This window comes from Heptranchias perlo, chromosome 31 (genome assembly GCF_035084215.1).
Source record: "Heptranchias perlo isolate sHepPer1 chromosome 31, sHepPer1.hap1, whole genome shotgun sequence".
In the NCBI taxonomy this organism is placed as follows: Eukaryota; Metazoa; Chordata; class Chondrichthyes; order Hexanchiformes; family Hexanchidae; genus Heptranchias; species Heptranchias perlo.
In genome coordinates this window covers 4,623,122-4,640,762 of record NC_090355.1, presented here as the reverse complement: position 1 = coordinate 4,640,762, position 17,641 = coordinate 4,623,122, and the positions used below count along the sequence as shown (strand labels likewise).

General features: G+C 45.1%; 1 protein-coding gene across 2 annotated transcripts; it reads left to right on the top strand.

Annotated features, from left to right (window-relative positions):
- The first annotated feature begins 539 nt into the window (after positions 1–539).
- On the top strand, positions 540–16,574 carry pole3 (polymerase (DNA directed), epsilon 3 (p17 subunit)). Of its 2 annotated transcripts, none has more exons than XM_067969472.1 (5): positions 540–611; positions 6,256–6,330; positions 9,247–9,332; positions 11,294–11,412; positions 16,106–16,574. In XM_067969472.1, exons 2-5 carry the CDS (start codon positions 6,265–6,267, stop codon positions 16,291–16,293), a joined length of 459 nt encoding a protein of 152 aa, XP_067825573.1. In that variant the 5' UTR covers positions 540–611; positions 6,256–6,264; the 3' UTR covers positions 16,294–16,574. The 2 variants fall into 2 exon arrangements, with proteins under 2 accessions (XP_067825573.1, XP_067825574.1); XM_067969473.1 differs by lacking the exon at positions 540–611 and adding an exon at positions 993–1,014.
- Positions 16,575–17,641: the final 1,067 nt, after the last annotated feature.

Genomic DNA, 17,641 nt, shown 5'->3' with positions numbered 1-17,641 from the left:
GCACTGCAGCACCTCTACCACTTAGAAGGACAAGAGCAGCAGGCACATGGGAACAACACCACCTGCACGTTCCCCTCCAAGTCACACACCATCCCGACTTGGAAATATATCGCCGTTCCTTCATTGTCGCTGGGTCAAAATCCTGGAACTCCCTTCCTAACAGCACTGTGGGAGAACCTTCACCACACGGACTGCAGCGGTTCAAGAAGGCGGCTCACCACCACCTTCTCAAGGGCAATTAGGGATGGGCGATAAATGCTGGCCTCACCAGTGACGCCCACATCCCATGAACGAATATAAAAAAAAATATGAGGCTAATAGATGCTGGAGGCTTTTACTCTCGGACGCTGGATATGGATTTGTTAAGTTGGGGGTAGAGAGCGAAACACACGTGTTTTTTTTAAAGCTCCCGCCCGCATCACTCTCCCGGTCTCATCGTCTGTGAACCAGGCGCAGCGCGCGGGCGATGTCGGAAATATGAGAAGAGGCGGGAATGGCATTGGTCACGTGACCTCCCGGCAGCCAGTCACGCAGTTTGTGAGCGGGGTCAGAGAGTGGGTGGGGTCAAAGCTGGAGAGGCTGCCTGATGCTGCGCTCGAGCGAGTGGCCAGGTGAGTGCGGCGCGGCGGACGGAGATGTGCTTATTATAAATCAACTGTCATTAATTATTATAAAGTAATCGTTTCATTTACTGTCCGGTTGCAGCGCGTATCTTGTCAGTTTGAGGTCCCGTTATTAATGCTCGGGGGGCGGGGGCCTTTGGTCGAGCGGGATCGGTCCGACGCCGTTGGTCGGCCCTGGTAACCAGCCGCCCCGAACCCCCCCCCCTCCCCCTCCAGTGAGGGTCGGGCACAGGTGGGTCGATGCGCGCCGTGAGCAGCGCCAGGGGATAGCGCATGCGCACTCGGGACCGCTGCGTGTTGGGACCGCGCACGCGCATTGTAGGTCACCAACTGTCCCCTTTGCCGCTCGCTAAAAGCGCGGACTGGAGGCCGAGCACCGAAGATATAGCAGGTAGCCGTAAGGGAGGGGAGAGGAAGAGCAGAGCATGGAGGAAGGGGAGAAGGAGGCAGGGAAGGGGGTGCAGAAACAGTGCTAGAAGGGGGTAGCAGAAGCAGCGACGGGCGGGGGAATGGGGGAAGCAGAAGTATAAGAACATAAGAAATAGGAGTGGGCCATCCTGCCCCTCGAGCCTGCTTTACCATTCAGTAAGATCATGGCTGATCTTTGACCTCAACTCCACTTTCTTGGAGGATCCCCATATCCCTTGATTCCCTTACAGTCCAAAAATCTATTGATCCCAGTCTTAAATGTACGTAGCGACTGAGCATCCACAGCCCTCTGGGGTAGAGAATTCCAAAGATTCACAACCCTCTGAGTGAAGAAATTTCTCATCTCAGTCATAAATGTCCAACCCCTTATTCTGAGACTATGCTTACTTGTTCTAGACTCTCTAGCCAGGGGAAATAGCCTCTCTGCATCTACCCTGTCAAGCCCTCTCAATCTTTATATGTTTCAATGAGATCACCTCTCATTCTTCTAAACTCCAGCAGCAGGGGAAGGGGGGAGCTGGGTGGGAGCAAGCAGGGGGGGGAAGAGGAGAGAATGTGATCCAGGTATAAGGAGGGGTAAGAGAGGGAGAACAGATGGGGAGATGGATCACGCTCTCCTCCTCCCCACCGTTAGACCTGGATCACATTCATCTGCTCCCCCTGTTAGACCTGGATCACGCTGTTCTCCTCCCAACCGTTAGACCTGGATCTCGCTCTTGAGCATGAACGGCAGCGAGTTGATTTCTTGGAAAGCTCAGTGCGCGCGCAGTGCTACTATTCACTTTGTAATGTAAAAGGTGACCCGCCCCCACTTTCTATCCAGTAAATCTGAAAACAATCCATGGCCCACACACGATGTCCAATCAGTCACCGCAGCTCTTTGACGGGAGTGATTAGTGACAGTGTGGGGACTTCTGGTTTTCGATCGACCTGTGATGTCCTCCTGCGTGTGCGCTGGGCCACCCGATGACATCACTCTCAGCACATGCTAAAAAGCTATGGCTCCGCTAGTGACCTCACTTCCAATGACGTCACCCTCACCCGTTCTCGTTAAATGAAATGTGCCTCACTAAACCAACCTTGTAGCTCAAGTTATGTAAAATAGGCAATGCTGTGGATTTGTCAAATTCAGCCTCTCAGAGAAACAGCTGCAGCACCCCCCGTATGATCTTGCAGTGCCCGTTCATGGGGCTACATGTTTGAAGAGGCCCACGAGTCAATTGCTGGGTTGGCCTGGAGTGGAGTGTTTTCAGAGTCGAAGCGAGCTGCGAGGCTGCGCAATGTGGAGGCCTCACCCCTCCAGCAGAAGGGAATTTGGTGGGAGTTTTTAATCAGATCATGCTGATAGCATTCGACAAGGTTCCACGTAGACTGTTAACAAAAATGAGAGCACATGGAATTGGAGGCAACCTATTGGCTTGCCCTCCACATCTGTCTCTGAACCTGGACAGCAGTTCGTCGAAGCTCCAAGCTGACTCCACCCTATCTACGTCAACCGTATCCCATCACGGGACCTCTGACTTTAACTTTGGACACCCTCCTATTGCCTCCTCTCTCTTCCCTGTTTATTACCAGGACATATCTATCCTAAGCTTGCTACATAACCACGCCTATGTAACTTGAGTTTCCCTGTGTCCATTCATGTGCCCATTTTGACTGCCGCTCCGGACCTAAGCCCATCGCTTCTATTTTCCCTTTTTTCGTCTTTTCTCTTTACCCTTCCAAGGCCCCTCTCCCCTGTCCTCAAGCCATTGTCTTCGGTCCCCACCACAAACTCTGTTCCCTAGACTCTATCCCTCCCCTGGCTACTGTCTGAGGCTGAACCAGACCTTGGCATTCTATTTGACCGAAATGAGCTTCCGACCACACATCTGTTCCATCACCAACCTACTTCCACCTCCGTAACACCTCCGCCCCTGCCTCAGCTCATCTGCTGCTGAAACCCTCATCCATGTCTTTGTTACCTCTACACTTAACTATTCCAGTGCTCTCCTGGCCGGCCTCCCATCTTCCACCCTCAATATACTTGAGATCATCCAGAACTCTGCTGCACATATCCTAACTCGCAACAAGTCTTGTGCACCCATCACCCCTGTGCTCGCTGACCTACATTGGCTCCTGGTCCGTGAACACCTTGATTTTAAAATTCTCATCCTTGTATTGAAATCCCTTCATGGCCTCATACCTTCCTATCTGAACTCGGTAGTGTCAGCGCTGTGCGTTCGCTGAACTCGTTAGTGTCAGCGCTGTGCGTTCGCTGAACTCTAGCCTGCCAGACAATGACTGGATCAAATTACACATTCCAGAGAGCTTCAATTACTGCAGCAGACTGGATTAAATTACACATTCCAGACAAAGGGTTAGGTAAGTATTGTCCTCCCACATCCTGTCGGTGGCAGTAGCAGAATGTATTACTACCGCCATAGATAGTGGTGGCAGTCGACGCGACTGCATGTGTGAGCCTGCTGCGCTGTGGTGCGTGTGGGATGCATGCATATGGCCCTCCTCCATAGGCCTGGGTTACAATGAATGGAGACCTTACTTTCAGGAAGACCAGGGACTTGTGCACAACTTCCAGACTGACACTCCAGTGTAGTACTGAGGGAGTGCTACACCGTCGGAGGTGCCGTCTTTCAGATGAGGCATTAAACTGCCCTCTCAGATGGACATAAAAGATCCCATGGCACCATTTGAAGAAGAGCAGGGGAGTTCTGCCCGGTGTCCTGGCCAATATTTATCCCTCAACCAACATCACTATAAACAGATTATCTGGTCATTATCAAGTTGCTGTTTGTGGGACCTTGCTGTGTGCAAATTGCTGTGTTTCCTACATTACAACCGTGACTACACTTAAAAAAAAAATACTTAATTTGTTGTAAAGTGCTTTGAGGAGTCCTGAGGTCATGAAAGGCACTAAATAAATGCAAGTCTTCTTTGGTTAGGGCACAGCTTTTCAGTATAAGGTTTCATCACAAGAGGTAGAGAATATAAAAGCCAAGTGGTAATGAGGACCCTATATAAAACTTTCATAATTCCTCAATTAGCGTACTGTGCAGTATTGGGCTCCACACTATAGGAAGGATATTGAGGCTTTAGAAAGGGTACAATGCAGATTCATGAGGATGCTATCGCGTGTGGAAATAAAATATGAAGAAAGACTTGGAAAAATTGGGTCTTTTTTCTGTTAGACAACGCAGATTACAGGGCGATATGATAGTGTTTAAAATTATGAAAGGATGAGACAGGGTAGATATAAGCACACAGTTTTCAAGAGATTTAGAACAGAGAGCAGGAGATACTGCTTTACATGGAATTGTGAGGATATGAAATTCACTTCCTGGGTCAGTGGCTGAGGCAGAAACTATGTCAACATTCAAGATTAGATTGGATAGGTGGATGAAGGGATATGGGAGCAGGTTAGGTAAATTTGATTAGATCTATTTGCTTGTGTGGAGGTTTAATGCTTAGATGGAGTGGTTGTGTTGTAACTTCTATGTATAGGTGTTGTCTGTGTGTTTTTATGTTTGTTGTCCCTTCACCAGAAAGAAAGAACTTCCATTTATATAGTGTCTTTCACATCACCGGGATGTCCCAGTTCTTCTCAGTCCGCCAGTTACTTTTGAAGTTATTTAGGTGAACGTGGCAGCCAAGTACATGGCAGATGCAGTATAACGTGGGTAAATGTGAAGTTATCCACTTCGGAAGGAAAAACAGAAAGGCAGAGTATTAATTAAATGGTGATAGATTGGGAAATGTTGATGTACAAAGGGACCTGGGTGTCCTTGTACACCAGTTACTGAAAGCAAACATGCAGGTGCAGCAAGCAGTTAGGAAGGCAAATGGTATGTTGGCCTTCATTGCAAGAGGATTTGAGTACAGAAGCAAGGATGTCTTACTGCAGTTATACAAGACCTTGGTGAGACTACACCTGGAGTATTGTGTGCAGTTTTGGTCTCCTTACATAAAAAAGGATATAGTTGCCATAGAGGGAGTACAGCGAAGGTTCACCAGACTGATTCCTGGGATGGCAGGACTGTTGTATGAGGAGAGATTGGGTCGACTCGGCCTGTATTTTCTCGAGTTTAGAAGAATGAGAGGGGATCTCATTGAAACATATAAAATTCTGACAGGGCTAGACAGACTGGATGCAGGGAGGATGTTTCCCCTGGCTGGGGGGTGGTCCAGAACGAGGGGTCACAGTCTCAGGATAGGGGGTAGGACTGAGACGAGGAGAAATTTCTTCACTCAGAAGGTGGTGAACCTGTGGAATTCTCTACCACAGAAGGCTGTGGAGGCCAAGTCACTAAATATATTTAAGAAGGAGCTAGATAGATTTCTAGACACAAAAGGCATCAAGGGGTATGGGGAGAGAGCGGGAATATGGTATTGAGATAGAGGATCAGCCATGATCATATTGAATGGCGGAGCAGGCTCGAAGGGCTGAATGGCCTACTCCTGCTCCTATTTTCTATGTTTCTATTTGTGGACAGCTGGGTCTCACAAAAAGTATTGGAATAAATGACTAGTTAATTTTTTTTTGTGATGTTGGCTGAGGCATAAATATTGGCCACAACATTGGGAGATCTTTCCTGCTGTTCTTGAATAACGCTGTGGGATCTGTTACATCCACGTGCACAGACAAGTGAGGCCTCCGTTTAACGTCTCACCTGAAAGACTGCACCTCCGACAATGCAGCACTCGCTCAGTACTGCTGCCAAGGCCTGGTTCAGTGGGTGCAGTAGGGTGACCATTGACTGCGTACACTGAAAAATTGACTTTTTCAATCAGCTGCCAAATTATTTTGATAATTCCAAACTGGGTAGCAAAAGTTTGTTTTTTTTCATTGTGCTGTTCAGAAAAAAAATGTGCACGTAGCCGAATGTCATGTTTTCATACGTGCATAGTGTTTTTCTTAAATGGATATGGACTTTAGATTATCTGGTAGTGTGGTGGAAGCCACTTAAATATAAATGTATCCTCTGCCTTACTGGCCAGCCAGCATCCAAACAGCCAAGAATGCATTGCTTATTGTGCCTTTGAACCACAAATGCACGGCTACATGTATGTCCAAGATATTAGGTCTTGGCCATGATGTCACATTTGAGAGTGGGTAGGTAGTTCTGGAGTTGAGAGGAATGTCTCAGCTGCTCCTGAATTGTCACATTTCTAACAATCTGAATTGGTTTCTGTATTTGTGGTTTAGGTGAGAAAGATGGCCGAGAGACCAGAGGATTTAAACCTGCCGAATGCAGTCATTACCAGGATTATCAAAGAGGCGGTGAGCACTGCTGGGGTTTCTCACAATTTATACAGGGATCCATAAATCACAGATTTTATTAATTTAATTCCATAAGATTGATGAATGGTGTCTTCATACCTCGAGTCATTATTGCTATTTTTGTGCAACCAATAGCTGATAAATGCATAATTTATTTTCCTAATAAATGATCAGGAACTCCTACAACTGCATAGTCATTCACCGGATGTTAGAAAATACTTAAAAATATATTTTTCATGAGCTGATTTTGGTTTTTAAATTGTGAAATGTGGCAGTGGAGTGACTGGCCAATGAACAGATTATTAAAAAAATTGATAACTTTGGAACATGGATTCTATCAAAAAATTGTATTACATAGAAAATCATGTACAACAGGAGGGAATGAGTCCAGTGGGTTAATATACAGTGGGGGTGAATGGAAAGGGGATGGATTCATTTCTATATGGTTTGTGACAAAAGAAGGATTTTTGTCTTCGGTGGATTTTTTATTGGATTCTTTCTTGCTGGTCATGACACACGGTTAAAATTGATGACTGCTAGCCATTTCTGCAAGCTGCAGAGTATGTACATTGCAGTCTGGTATGTCAAAGGCCTTGATGTGCGTGCATCAATTGCTGCTATTGTCCTTGGATGGGGACCTGCCTCATGGATCATTCAAAATATTTGGAACTGACGAAAGGGTCACACCGTTCCATTTAGTCAGCATCCTACACAGCTGTTTTAAACGTTTTCCAACTGTACTTTTGTCCGACTACCTAAATGTAGTTATGAGGAATACAGTTTGAACGTTCTTTACTCTGAGATATATTCAGAGGAATTTGGAGCTACTCCTTGGATGGTATTGCACAAAGTGCCCTCCTGTTTTCCCTAAACCTCTCCCTCCATATAAACTCTACTAATCATATTCACGGCCACCCTCTTGACCTTGCCATCTCCTGTGACCTCTACTCCCGTGGTCTTGATCACTGTCGAGGCTATCTCTGACCACTTCATTGTATCCCTCACCGCCTACATCACCCTACCCCCTTCAATACCCTTCTTTCTGCATCCACACCTGAGGAAAAAACTTTCCCCCAGGTCGCTTACAGCTGCATTTTCAAACTGCCTAGCTTTTGACCCTCCATTCACCACAATATTTATGCAACTGTTGATTTCCTCAACCATTCCTTGGCTCCACCTTTTAATGTTCTTATTCCCAGCAAAATCTTTACTCCTCACATTTCAGTCATTCCCGCTGGAATGGCCCCCCACCTAAGCTCCCTCAAGTCCAAGGGCACAGTTTGAAAGTACGATGGCACACAGCTGGTTTCGCATCCATCTCCAGATCTGGCTGGAACACACCAAGTGCTATTGGTCCTCACTCTCCCCTGCCAAAACTGCCCACTACTCCAATTTCATGCTGGAGAGCAAATATAACTCCATAGTTTTTAAAATGAATCTGAAACTCATCAGATGACTGTGGTAGCGATTGCATACGTAAGAAATAAGCAACTGTGTTTGAAGGGTTAATTTTATGTTGCGGGTTAGCGCATGCAAAGTGCATGTTTTGATTCCAAGGAGGATAGTGAAATCTATATTTACTGCATACATATTCTTTTTGTTCAGTACTATGCATTTATCTCTTTTAATGTTCAATAAAGTTGTCTAGTGGTTTACAGCCTGAGCTACGGTCTGTTAGAATGCATGTTCATCTGCCTACTGAAGGTCAGGAGGCACATGATATATTCCGGTTAGCTAAACCCAAGTAGATATCTGAAACCCCAAAACATAACAAGTCCATTAGATTTCTAAACAGTGAGGGTGATTTGATTGGAGTTTAGTCCATTGAGTTTCTCCTCAGTTGCAGTGATAAGGAAAGATTTGGGTTTCTGTAAAATAGTAGTTTTCAAACTTTTCTGTGTGGGGGACCCATGCTAATATCTGTATGTTACTGAAGTTCCCTCTCAAATAGGCATCTCTGTCCTTATTTCCAAAAGACAGTTCCAGTTACCCAAAGGAAAACAGCACTATCATTGCAGAAAAAGTTTTTACTTTATTAGTTTACAGCCATGGAAGTAACTTGCTAATATTTTAACAAATACAAAAATCAAATGAGATGGACAGAAATTTCATGACCTCGAGGACCCCACTCCCTGGATTGCCTTGGGGACTCCAGTTTGTAAACCTATGTTGTACAATGGGAGTGAATATGAAGGAGTTTGGTTCACTGTGTTTCTATGCATAGCAGTAATGAATAGGAAGAGTTGAGCTGTCAAGTTTTGTATGCAGTGGGAGTGAATGGTAAGGTTTTGTGTCTGCTGGGTTTGTATGCAGATCTATTTGGTTCCCACACTGTAGAAGTGAATGGAATGTAGTTGGGTCCACCGGGCTTTTATGCAATTGGAGTGAGCCGGAAGCAGTTAGATCCATTGGATTTCTGTACAATTGGTTTGGTCCCTTGGATTTCTGTACAGTGGGAGTAAATGGGAAATGTTGGGTTCCTTGAGTTTTTGTACAAGGGAGAGGAATGGGTTGAGTCATGGAAATTGTGCTTTGATGAGGTTTGTTTATTTGCATTTGACTGTAAGGATAATTAGAACAAGTGCAGCCTTTGTTATCTGAAGGGGGTGCTTGGATAATCAATGCGAGGAAGCACTTTACATTACTATATGGCATCACATAAGGGCTTGGGATTAGTTGATGGAATGGGGCGATGTAGAGTTCCAGAAAACTGTCCTTCTTGCTAGCCCCCAGGTTAAAAAGTGGTATATTTTTGGAAGTCAAATATCATCTCGTGAACAACAAAATTGCTCTACATTGGCTATATGGCTGCTTGCTAAATGACTTTCTATCTATAATATAGTTGTGCTCAATCTATAGAACTGGTATAAAGCTAGTTTGCATGCAGTTGGATTAATCTGTTTCTTCTTCTCTTAGCTTCCAGATGGAGTGAATGTGTCAAAGGAAGCCCGCAGCGCAATATCCCGAGCAGCTAGTGTCTTTGTTCTTTATGCAACCTCCTGGTAAGAAACTCCACTTGAGCAGTAAAGCCACGTAGCCCTGTGGCTCTCTGTAATTCTAGCATGCCTTCTCTGATTGGTTTAACTATAGAGCTATCACAGTGGCAAAGCTTCGTTTTTTATGACTTTTATTGAATTTTGTGCTCATCAAAGTGAAAGATGTTAATGCTGAAGAATGTCAGCATCAATCATGACACTGTTGAGAAATAGTATGGTTACAGGTACAATAAAGCTCCCTCCACTCAAAGTTGGCAACTGAGTGAGATTTCCAATTTAGTGCTGTTTAACGAGCAGCTTTGTCCTGGTAGATCTACATCTTGTAGGAATCAGATGGACACTGTTCAAACTGGTTTTACATAGAATTAACAAAGAAGAGATTTCATTCCTTCACTCTGGGCTGATGTGAACCGAGATCTTAATGGCGAAAGACCATTTAAAAACTTGCATCCCATTCTACTTACATGCCCCCCTTTAGCTATTCTCTGTGTCTGGTAAATGTGTTTTGTTTCTAATTTTATGTTAAATAGTATTTACAGCACAGAAACAGGCTATTCGGCCCAACGGGTCTATGCCGGTGTTTATGTTCCACACAAGCTTCCTCCCACCCTTCTTCATCTAATCCTATCAACATATCCTTCTATTCCTTTCTCCCTTGTGTACTTATCTAGTTTTCCCCTTAAGTGCATCTAAGCTATTCACCTCAATTTTTCAAGTTCCATATTCTAACCACTCTCTGAGTAAAGATATTGGTCCGGAAATTATGCTGAGCGATGAAGGAATGGTGTCCGCTGCTCGTTAATTATAAATTCACCCACAAACTATCTGCAAGCTTCTGGGCGTCAACTTACTGCAATGGGGAGCCAAGAAAAGGGCAGCGTTCTTTTCTGGGCTTCTGTGAGCTGTGAGAACGGAATGCCAGAGTCAGAGGAATGAATGCTCAGGAAGGGATGTAGGGCTGAAAGAAATTGCAGAGATAGAGTGGCATGAGGCCATGGGGGTGATTTCAAGATGAGGACAAGGATTTTAAGTTTAATGTGTTTGGGATCAGGAGCTAATGTAGGTCAATGAGGACAGGTTGATGGAGGAGCAAGACTCTGTGTGGGACAGAACACTTGCAACAAAGTTGTGGACAAGTTGGAGTTAATGGAAGTTGGGAGGCCAGCAAGGAGAGTGGCCGGGTCTGGACGTGACCAATGCATGTATAAGGATTTTAGTCGGTGGAGGAGCTGAGGTGGGGTGGAGTGGGCAGTGTTGCAATGGTGGAAATAAGCAGTCTTGATTGATGGGATGTAGGGTTTAAAGCTCAGCTCAGCTTGAATAGGAGGCCATGGTTGCAAATGATCTGATTTGGCCCGAGATAATAGCCAGAAAGGTGGTGGTGGGGGGGGTGAAGTCAGCAGCAGAGGAATTTTGTGGTAAGCATCAAGGACAATGGCTTTTATTTTCTGGTGTTGAATTGGAGGAAATTAGGACTCATCCTTGACTTCATGTTGGACAAGCAGCTTGACAGCATGCCAGCAGCAAGAGATGGTGGAGAAATAGAACAAGATGTGGTCAACATACATATGAAGCTGACCCTGTGGATGATGTCACCAAGGGACAGCACATACATAAGGGGAGAGTGCCAAGGATAGATTCTGGAGGTAATACAGGGGAGGGATGAGAAGCTATTGCTGCAGATGCACTGGCTATGTTTGGGTAGGTAACAATGAAATCATGGATGCACTTGGGGGCAAGGGTACAAGAGTTTTTGGAGGAAGCTGAATAAAATGGCTTGAATCTCTCCAATGCTTAATGACACTTAGGGCCTTATCTCTGTGCTGAAGGCTGTCTAATGGTGCACTGAGAGCTATGTCTTGATGTTGGGGTTGTGTGATGCATTAAGCCTGTGGGATGGTGTTTTAATGGCTGTATCATACACAAAGGTGGTAAAGAGATGCATTAAAGTCTGTGTATCTTCCCAGCGCAAATAACTTTGCAATGAAGAGCAAGAGGAAGACACTGAGTGCCTCTGATGTGCTTGCAGCAATGGAAGAGATGGAGTTTGATCGCTTCATTACCCCACTGAAAGATGCATTGGAAGGTGAGGAGCCTGTGACATACTGTTTAAACTGTTGAACTAATTGAATTGCATCATTTAATTAACGAAATGGCAAGGACAAGATCATTCTGCACACCTAAGTAAGGACCATAACTACAAATTGTAGCTGCATTTTGAATGTCTCTGGTTTTGTTTCCTAATGCAAAAAGTGACATTTTACAGGTATGCGACAAGTACTTTAAAATGAACTGAAAAACTGGTGTACAATACAAGTGAATACATCCTTTACAGACACTTGATGCGATCAATACCGTGGCATCATACGGTAGAAACTGGATTTGGCATTTTTTTTATTCGTTCATGGGGTGTGGGCATTGCTGGCAAGGCCAGCATTTATTGCCCATCCCTAATTGCCCTTGAGAATGTGGTGATGAGCCGCCTTCTTGAACTGCTGCAGTCCGTGTGGTGAAAGTTCTCCCATAGTGCTGTTAGGTAGGGAATTCCATGATTTTGACTACGCGACGCTGAAGGAACGGCGCTATATTTCCAAGTCGGGATGGTGTGTGACTTGGAGGGGAACGTGCAGGTGGTGGTGTTCCCATGTGCCTGCTGCCCTTGTCCTACTTCTAGGTGGTAGAGGTCACGGGTTTGGGAGGTGCTGTCGAAGATGCCTTGGCAAGTTGCTGCAGTGCATCCTGTAGATGGTACACACTGCTGCCACTGTGCGCTGGTGGTGAAGGGAGTGAATGTTTAGGGTGGTGGATGGGATGTTAATCAAGCGGGCTGCTTTGTCCTCGATGGTGTCAAGCTTCCAGTGTTGTTGGAGCTGCACTCATCCAGGCAAGTGGAGAGTATTCCATCACACTCCTGACTTGTATCTTGTAGATGGTGGAAAGGCTTTGGGGAGTCAGGAGGTGAGTCACTCGCCGCAGAATACCCAGCCTCTGACCTGCTCTTGTAGCCACAGTATTTATGTGGCTGGTCCATTTAGGTTTCTGGTCAGTGGTGACCCCCAGGATGTTGGTGGAGGATTCAGCGATGGTAATGCCGTTGAATGTCAAGGGGAGGTGGTTAGACTCTCGTTGGAGATGGTCATTGGCTGGCACTTGTCTGGAGCGAATGTTACTTGCCGCTTATCAGCCCAAGCCTGGATGTTGTCCAGGTCTTGCTGCATGCGGGCACGGACTGCTTCATTATTTGAGGGGTTGCGAATGGAACTAAACACTATGCAATCATCAGAGAACATCCCCATTTCTGACGTTATGATGGAGGGAAGGTCATTGATGAAGCAGCTGAAGATGTTGGGCCGAAGACACTGCCCTGAGGAAGTCCTGCAGCAATGTCCTGGGGCTGAGATGATTGGCCTCCAACAACCACTACCATCTTCTTTTGTGCTAGGTATGACTCCAGCCAGTGGCAAGTTTTCCCCCTGATTCCCATTGACTTTAATTTTACTTGGGCTCCTTGGTGCCACACTCTGTCAAATGCTGCCTTGATGTCAAGGGCAGTCTCTCTCACCTCTCCTCTGGAATTCAGCTCTTTTGTCCATGTTTGGACCAAGGCTGTAATGAGGTCTGGAGCCAAGTGGTACTGGCGGAACCCAAACTGAGCATCAGTGAGCAGGTTATTGGTGAGTAAGTATTTGAAACCAAAACTTGTATGTCTTACTCTCAGGGCTGGGTAGATGGAACACTCCTCTAGTCGATTGCTTACTTTTTCATTAATGTTTTGTGTTCAAGTCGAAGAATGGTAGATTGGAACACACTCCCATTTCAGGCACCCAGGGATCAGCATCGAGCATTCCCAGGGCAAGTGTGGCAAAGGCAGCTATATCAACAACTGATAGGGTAGTGGATTACATAGAATCTACAGCACAGAAACAGGCTATTTGGTCCAACTGGTCTATGCCGGTGTTTTTATGCTCCACACGAGCTTCCTCCCACCCTACTTCATCTAACCCTATCAGCATATCCTTCTATTGGCGCAAAAATAAAACAGGAAAAGTGGCTCAACCGTGGCTTACAAAAGAAATTAGGGATAGTATTAGATCCAAAGAGGAGACACATAAAATTGCCAGAAAAGCGACAAGCCTGAGGATTGGGAGCAGTTCAGAATTCAGCAAAGGAGAACAAAGAGATTGATTAAGAGGGGAAAAATAGAGTATGACAGTAAACTAGCAGTGAACATAAAAACTGACTGTAAAAGCTTCTATAAATATGTCACGAGAAAAAGATTAGTGAAAACAAATGTAGGTTCCTTACAGTCAGAAATGGGGGAAATTATAATGGGGAACAAAGAAATGGCAGAACAATTAAACACATACTTTGGTTCTATCTTCACAAAGGACACAAATAACCTCCCGGAAATGTTAGGGAACCAAGGGTCTAGTGAGAGGGAGGAACTGAAGGAAATCAGTATTAGTAAAAAAAAAGTGTTAGGGAAATTAATGGGGCTAAAGGCTGACAAATCCCCAGGGCCTGATAATTTACATCCCAGAGTAATAAAGGAAGTGGCCCTGGAAATAATGGAGGCATTGGTGGTCATCTTCCAAAATTCTTTAGACTCTGGAAACAGTTCCTACAGATTGGAGGGTGGCAAATGTAACCCCACTATTTAAAAAAGGAGGGAGAGAATTACAGACTAGTTAGCCTAACATCAATAGTGGGGAAAATGCTAGTGTCTATTATAAAGAATGTGATAACAGAACATTTGGAAGGCATTAATGGGATTGGACAAAGTCAGCATGGGTTTATGAAAGGAAAATCATGCTTAACAAATCTACTGGAGTTTTTTGAGGAGGTAACTAGTAGAATAGATAGGGGAGAACCAGTGGATGTGGTGTATTTAGATTTTCAGAAGGCTTTTGATAAGGTCCCACACAAGAGGTTAGTGTGCAAAATTAAAGCAAATGGGATTGGGGGGAATATACTGGCATGGATTGAGAATTGGTTGACAGACAGGAAACAGAGTAGGAATAAACGGGTCTTTTTCCGGGTGGCAGGCAGTGACTAGTGGGGTACCGCAGGGATCAGTGCTTGGGCCCCAGCTATTCACAATATATATCAGTGATTTGGATGAGGGAACTAGATGTAACATTTTCAAGTTTGCAGACGACACAAAGCTGGGGTGGAATGTGAGCTGTGAGGGGGATGCAAAGAGGCTCCAATGTGATTTAGACAAGTTGGGTGAGTGGGCAAGAACATGGCAGATGCAGTATAACGTGGATAACTGTGAGGTTATCCACTTTGGTTGTAAAAACAGAAAGACAGATTATTATCTGAATGGTGATAGATTGGGAAAAGGGGAGGTGCAACGAGACATGGGTGTCCTTATACACCAGTTGCTGAAAGCGAGCATTCAGGTGCAGCAAGCAGTTAGGAAGGCGAATGGTATGTTGGCCTTTATTGCAAGAGGATTTGAGTACAGGAGCAGGGATGTCTTACTGCGGTTATACAGGGCCTTGGTGAGACTACATCTGGAGTATTGTGTACAGTTTTGGTCTCCTTATCTGAGGAAGGATGTCCTTGCCATGGAGAGAGTGCAACGAAGGTTTACCAGACTGATTCCTGGGATGGCAGGACTGACGTATGAGGAGAGATTGGGTTGACTAGGCCTATATTCACTGGAGTTTAGAAGAATGAGAGGTGATCTCATCGAAACATATAAAATTCTAACAGGACTAGATGCAGGGAGGATGTTCCCAATGGCTGGGGAGTCCAGAACCAGGGGTCACAGTCTCAGTATACGGGGTATGCCATTTAGAACCGAGATGAGGAGAAATTTCTTCATTGAGGGTGGTGAACCTGTGGAATTCTCTACCACAGAAGGCAGTGGAGGCCAAGTCATTAGATGTATTCAAGAAGGAGATAGATATATTACTTAATGCTAAAGGGATCAAGGGATATGGGGTAAAAGCGGGAACAGGGTACTGAGTTAGACAATCAGCCATGATCATTTTGAATAGCGGAGCAGGCCCGAAGGGCTGAATGGCCTACTCTTGCTCCTATTTTCTATGTTTCTATTCTTTTCTCCCTCATGTATTTATCTAGTTTCCCCCTAAATGCATCTATGCTAATCACCGCAAGCACTCCCGCTGGTAGCGGATTCCACATTCAAACTACTGTCCTGGGTAAAGAAGTTTCTCCTGAATTCCCTACTGGATTTATTGGTGACTATCTTATACTTATGGTCCCTAGTTTTGGACTCCCCCACATGTGAATAAATCAGTGGAACAATTATCTCTTGTCCCTAAAGAATCATGGCCGTAGGCAGGAACTCGAGATAAATTCCAAGGACCACCCAGTAAGAATGCCAAAAAGTATGGTTGGGCTACAACAAGAGTCCGCAATTGACTAACTCTGTGGGCAAGAACGAATCTGATTAACAGTGCAGTTTTCTATGAGATGCAAACATATTCATGGGTTGAATAATGGATCCATTAACATGTTAACAAGGTCCTAATTGAGAACTAGTTGAGGCCTATCTTGGCCTGGTTTCCAAATGATCAGAGTAACAATTTCTGCTCATCCTTGGTGTTTTTATTCATTCCACACTTAAATATGGGATGCTTTCTTCTTGGTTCCTGATTGGTGATTTTCTCATCTGTGTTCTGCTAAATTGATCACTTTCCCCCTTACTGAGGACTCACACTGATCTAAATCCTGGGAATTGCTGATCTCATGCCCATGTTTTCTGATATTTAAAACCTCTTATGATCCTGCCTCTTTCCCGACAGCTTACAAGCGAGAGCAGCGAGGAAAGAAAGAAGCTTCAGAACAGAAGAAGAAGGATAAGAAGCCTGAGAGTGAGGAACATGAAAAGAGCAAGGAAGACGAGAACGAGGAAGATACAGAAGAGGTGAAAATGGTGGAAGATGATGATCAAAAGGAGGTTGAAAACGAGGAAGAGGATGTGGAAAACTGAGACGCCTGTAAATGCTGTACACGTGACTAAAGGGAGTGAGAACGATGCAGTGTCTGGCGATTAGCCGTGATCACAAGGATTATCCCAGTACACTTCGGCAGCTCTGTTTAAGGGCTTTGTACCATTGAGTTGGGAGCACTAAGGAGGTGGAGCTGCACTGTGCTCCCTCTCTGTTTGTTTTTGTATAGTTGGGTGAAATTGAAACCTTTTCTATTTTGTTAATTGGTCGAGTTATCTTTTTGTAAAATTGAATTTTTGAATAATGCATTCAAAAGGACAAATGTTTTTTCACTCTTGTTATTAAGATGGCTCCAGGCACCTGGAATTAGCCAGTGAGGTTAAAGTGTTAATAGAGACCATTGATCTATTGGTGGGGGAGCCAGCGTCTGTTATCCAATGGCCAGCTTGCAGTAGGTATTGTACTTCAAGAACACTCCAGGATGAAACGTGTAAAATCACTCAAATCCATGGTATTCCTAACTATAGTATAGCTTCCTACTTTGAATGTCAATTGGTTTTAACATTATTAGCAACTAGTCTGTTAGATCTGGCCTTTGGCACCGAGCCACCGCTTTGTTTTTACCTGGGTGCATTAATGAAGTTTAAGAATGGGAGTAACAATTTGCATTTGTATAGTGCCTTTAACACATTAAAAAAATCCCAAGATGCTTCACCAAGGAGTAGGAAAAATGGAGGCCAAGCCACAGAGATTGGGAGGGGTCACTTTAGGTTTGGTCAAAGAGATGGGTTTTAAGGAGGATCTTAAAGGAGGTGGAGAGGGAATGCCAGAGAGTAGGACCTAGGTGTCTGAAGGCATGGCCACCAGTCATAGGGTGTGTAGGGAGGGGGGGTGGGTGCACATGAGGCTGCATTCAGAGGAAGAAAAGATTTGTGGAAGTTAAAGGGCTGGAGGAGGTTACAGAGATTTTAAAGATAAGGGCAAGAATTATAAATTTGAGACTGGGAACCAATGTGGATCAATCAGGATGGAGGGAGTGATGGGTGAGCGGGTCTTGGTGTGGAAAAGGATGCAGGCAGCAGCCTCTTAGATGAGCTGGAGTTTATGAAGGATGGGAGGCTGGCAGAGACCACTGGAGTAATCGAGGTAGCAAAGGTACGTACGAGGGTTTCAACGGCAGATAGGCAGATGCAGACAAAATTGCAGAGGTGGAAGTTGGCCGTCTTTGTAATGGAGATGACACTAGGTAAGAAACTCGGCTGTGGGTCAAACACTACACCAAGGTTGTGAACATACCGGTTTGTTGTTGGGCGGTGGCTGGGAAAGGGGATGGAGTCACTGGTGCGGGAGGAGTTTGTTGCATAGCCAAAGAGGGTGGCTTCAGTCTTC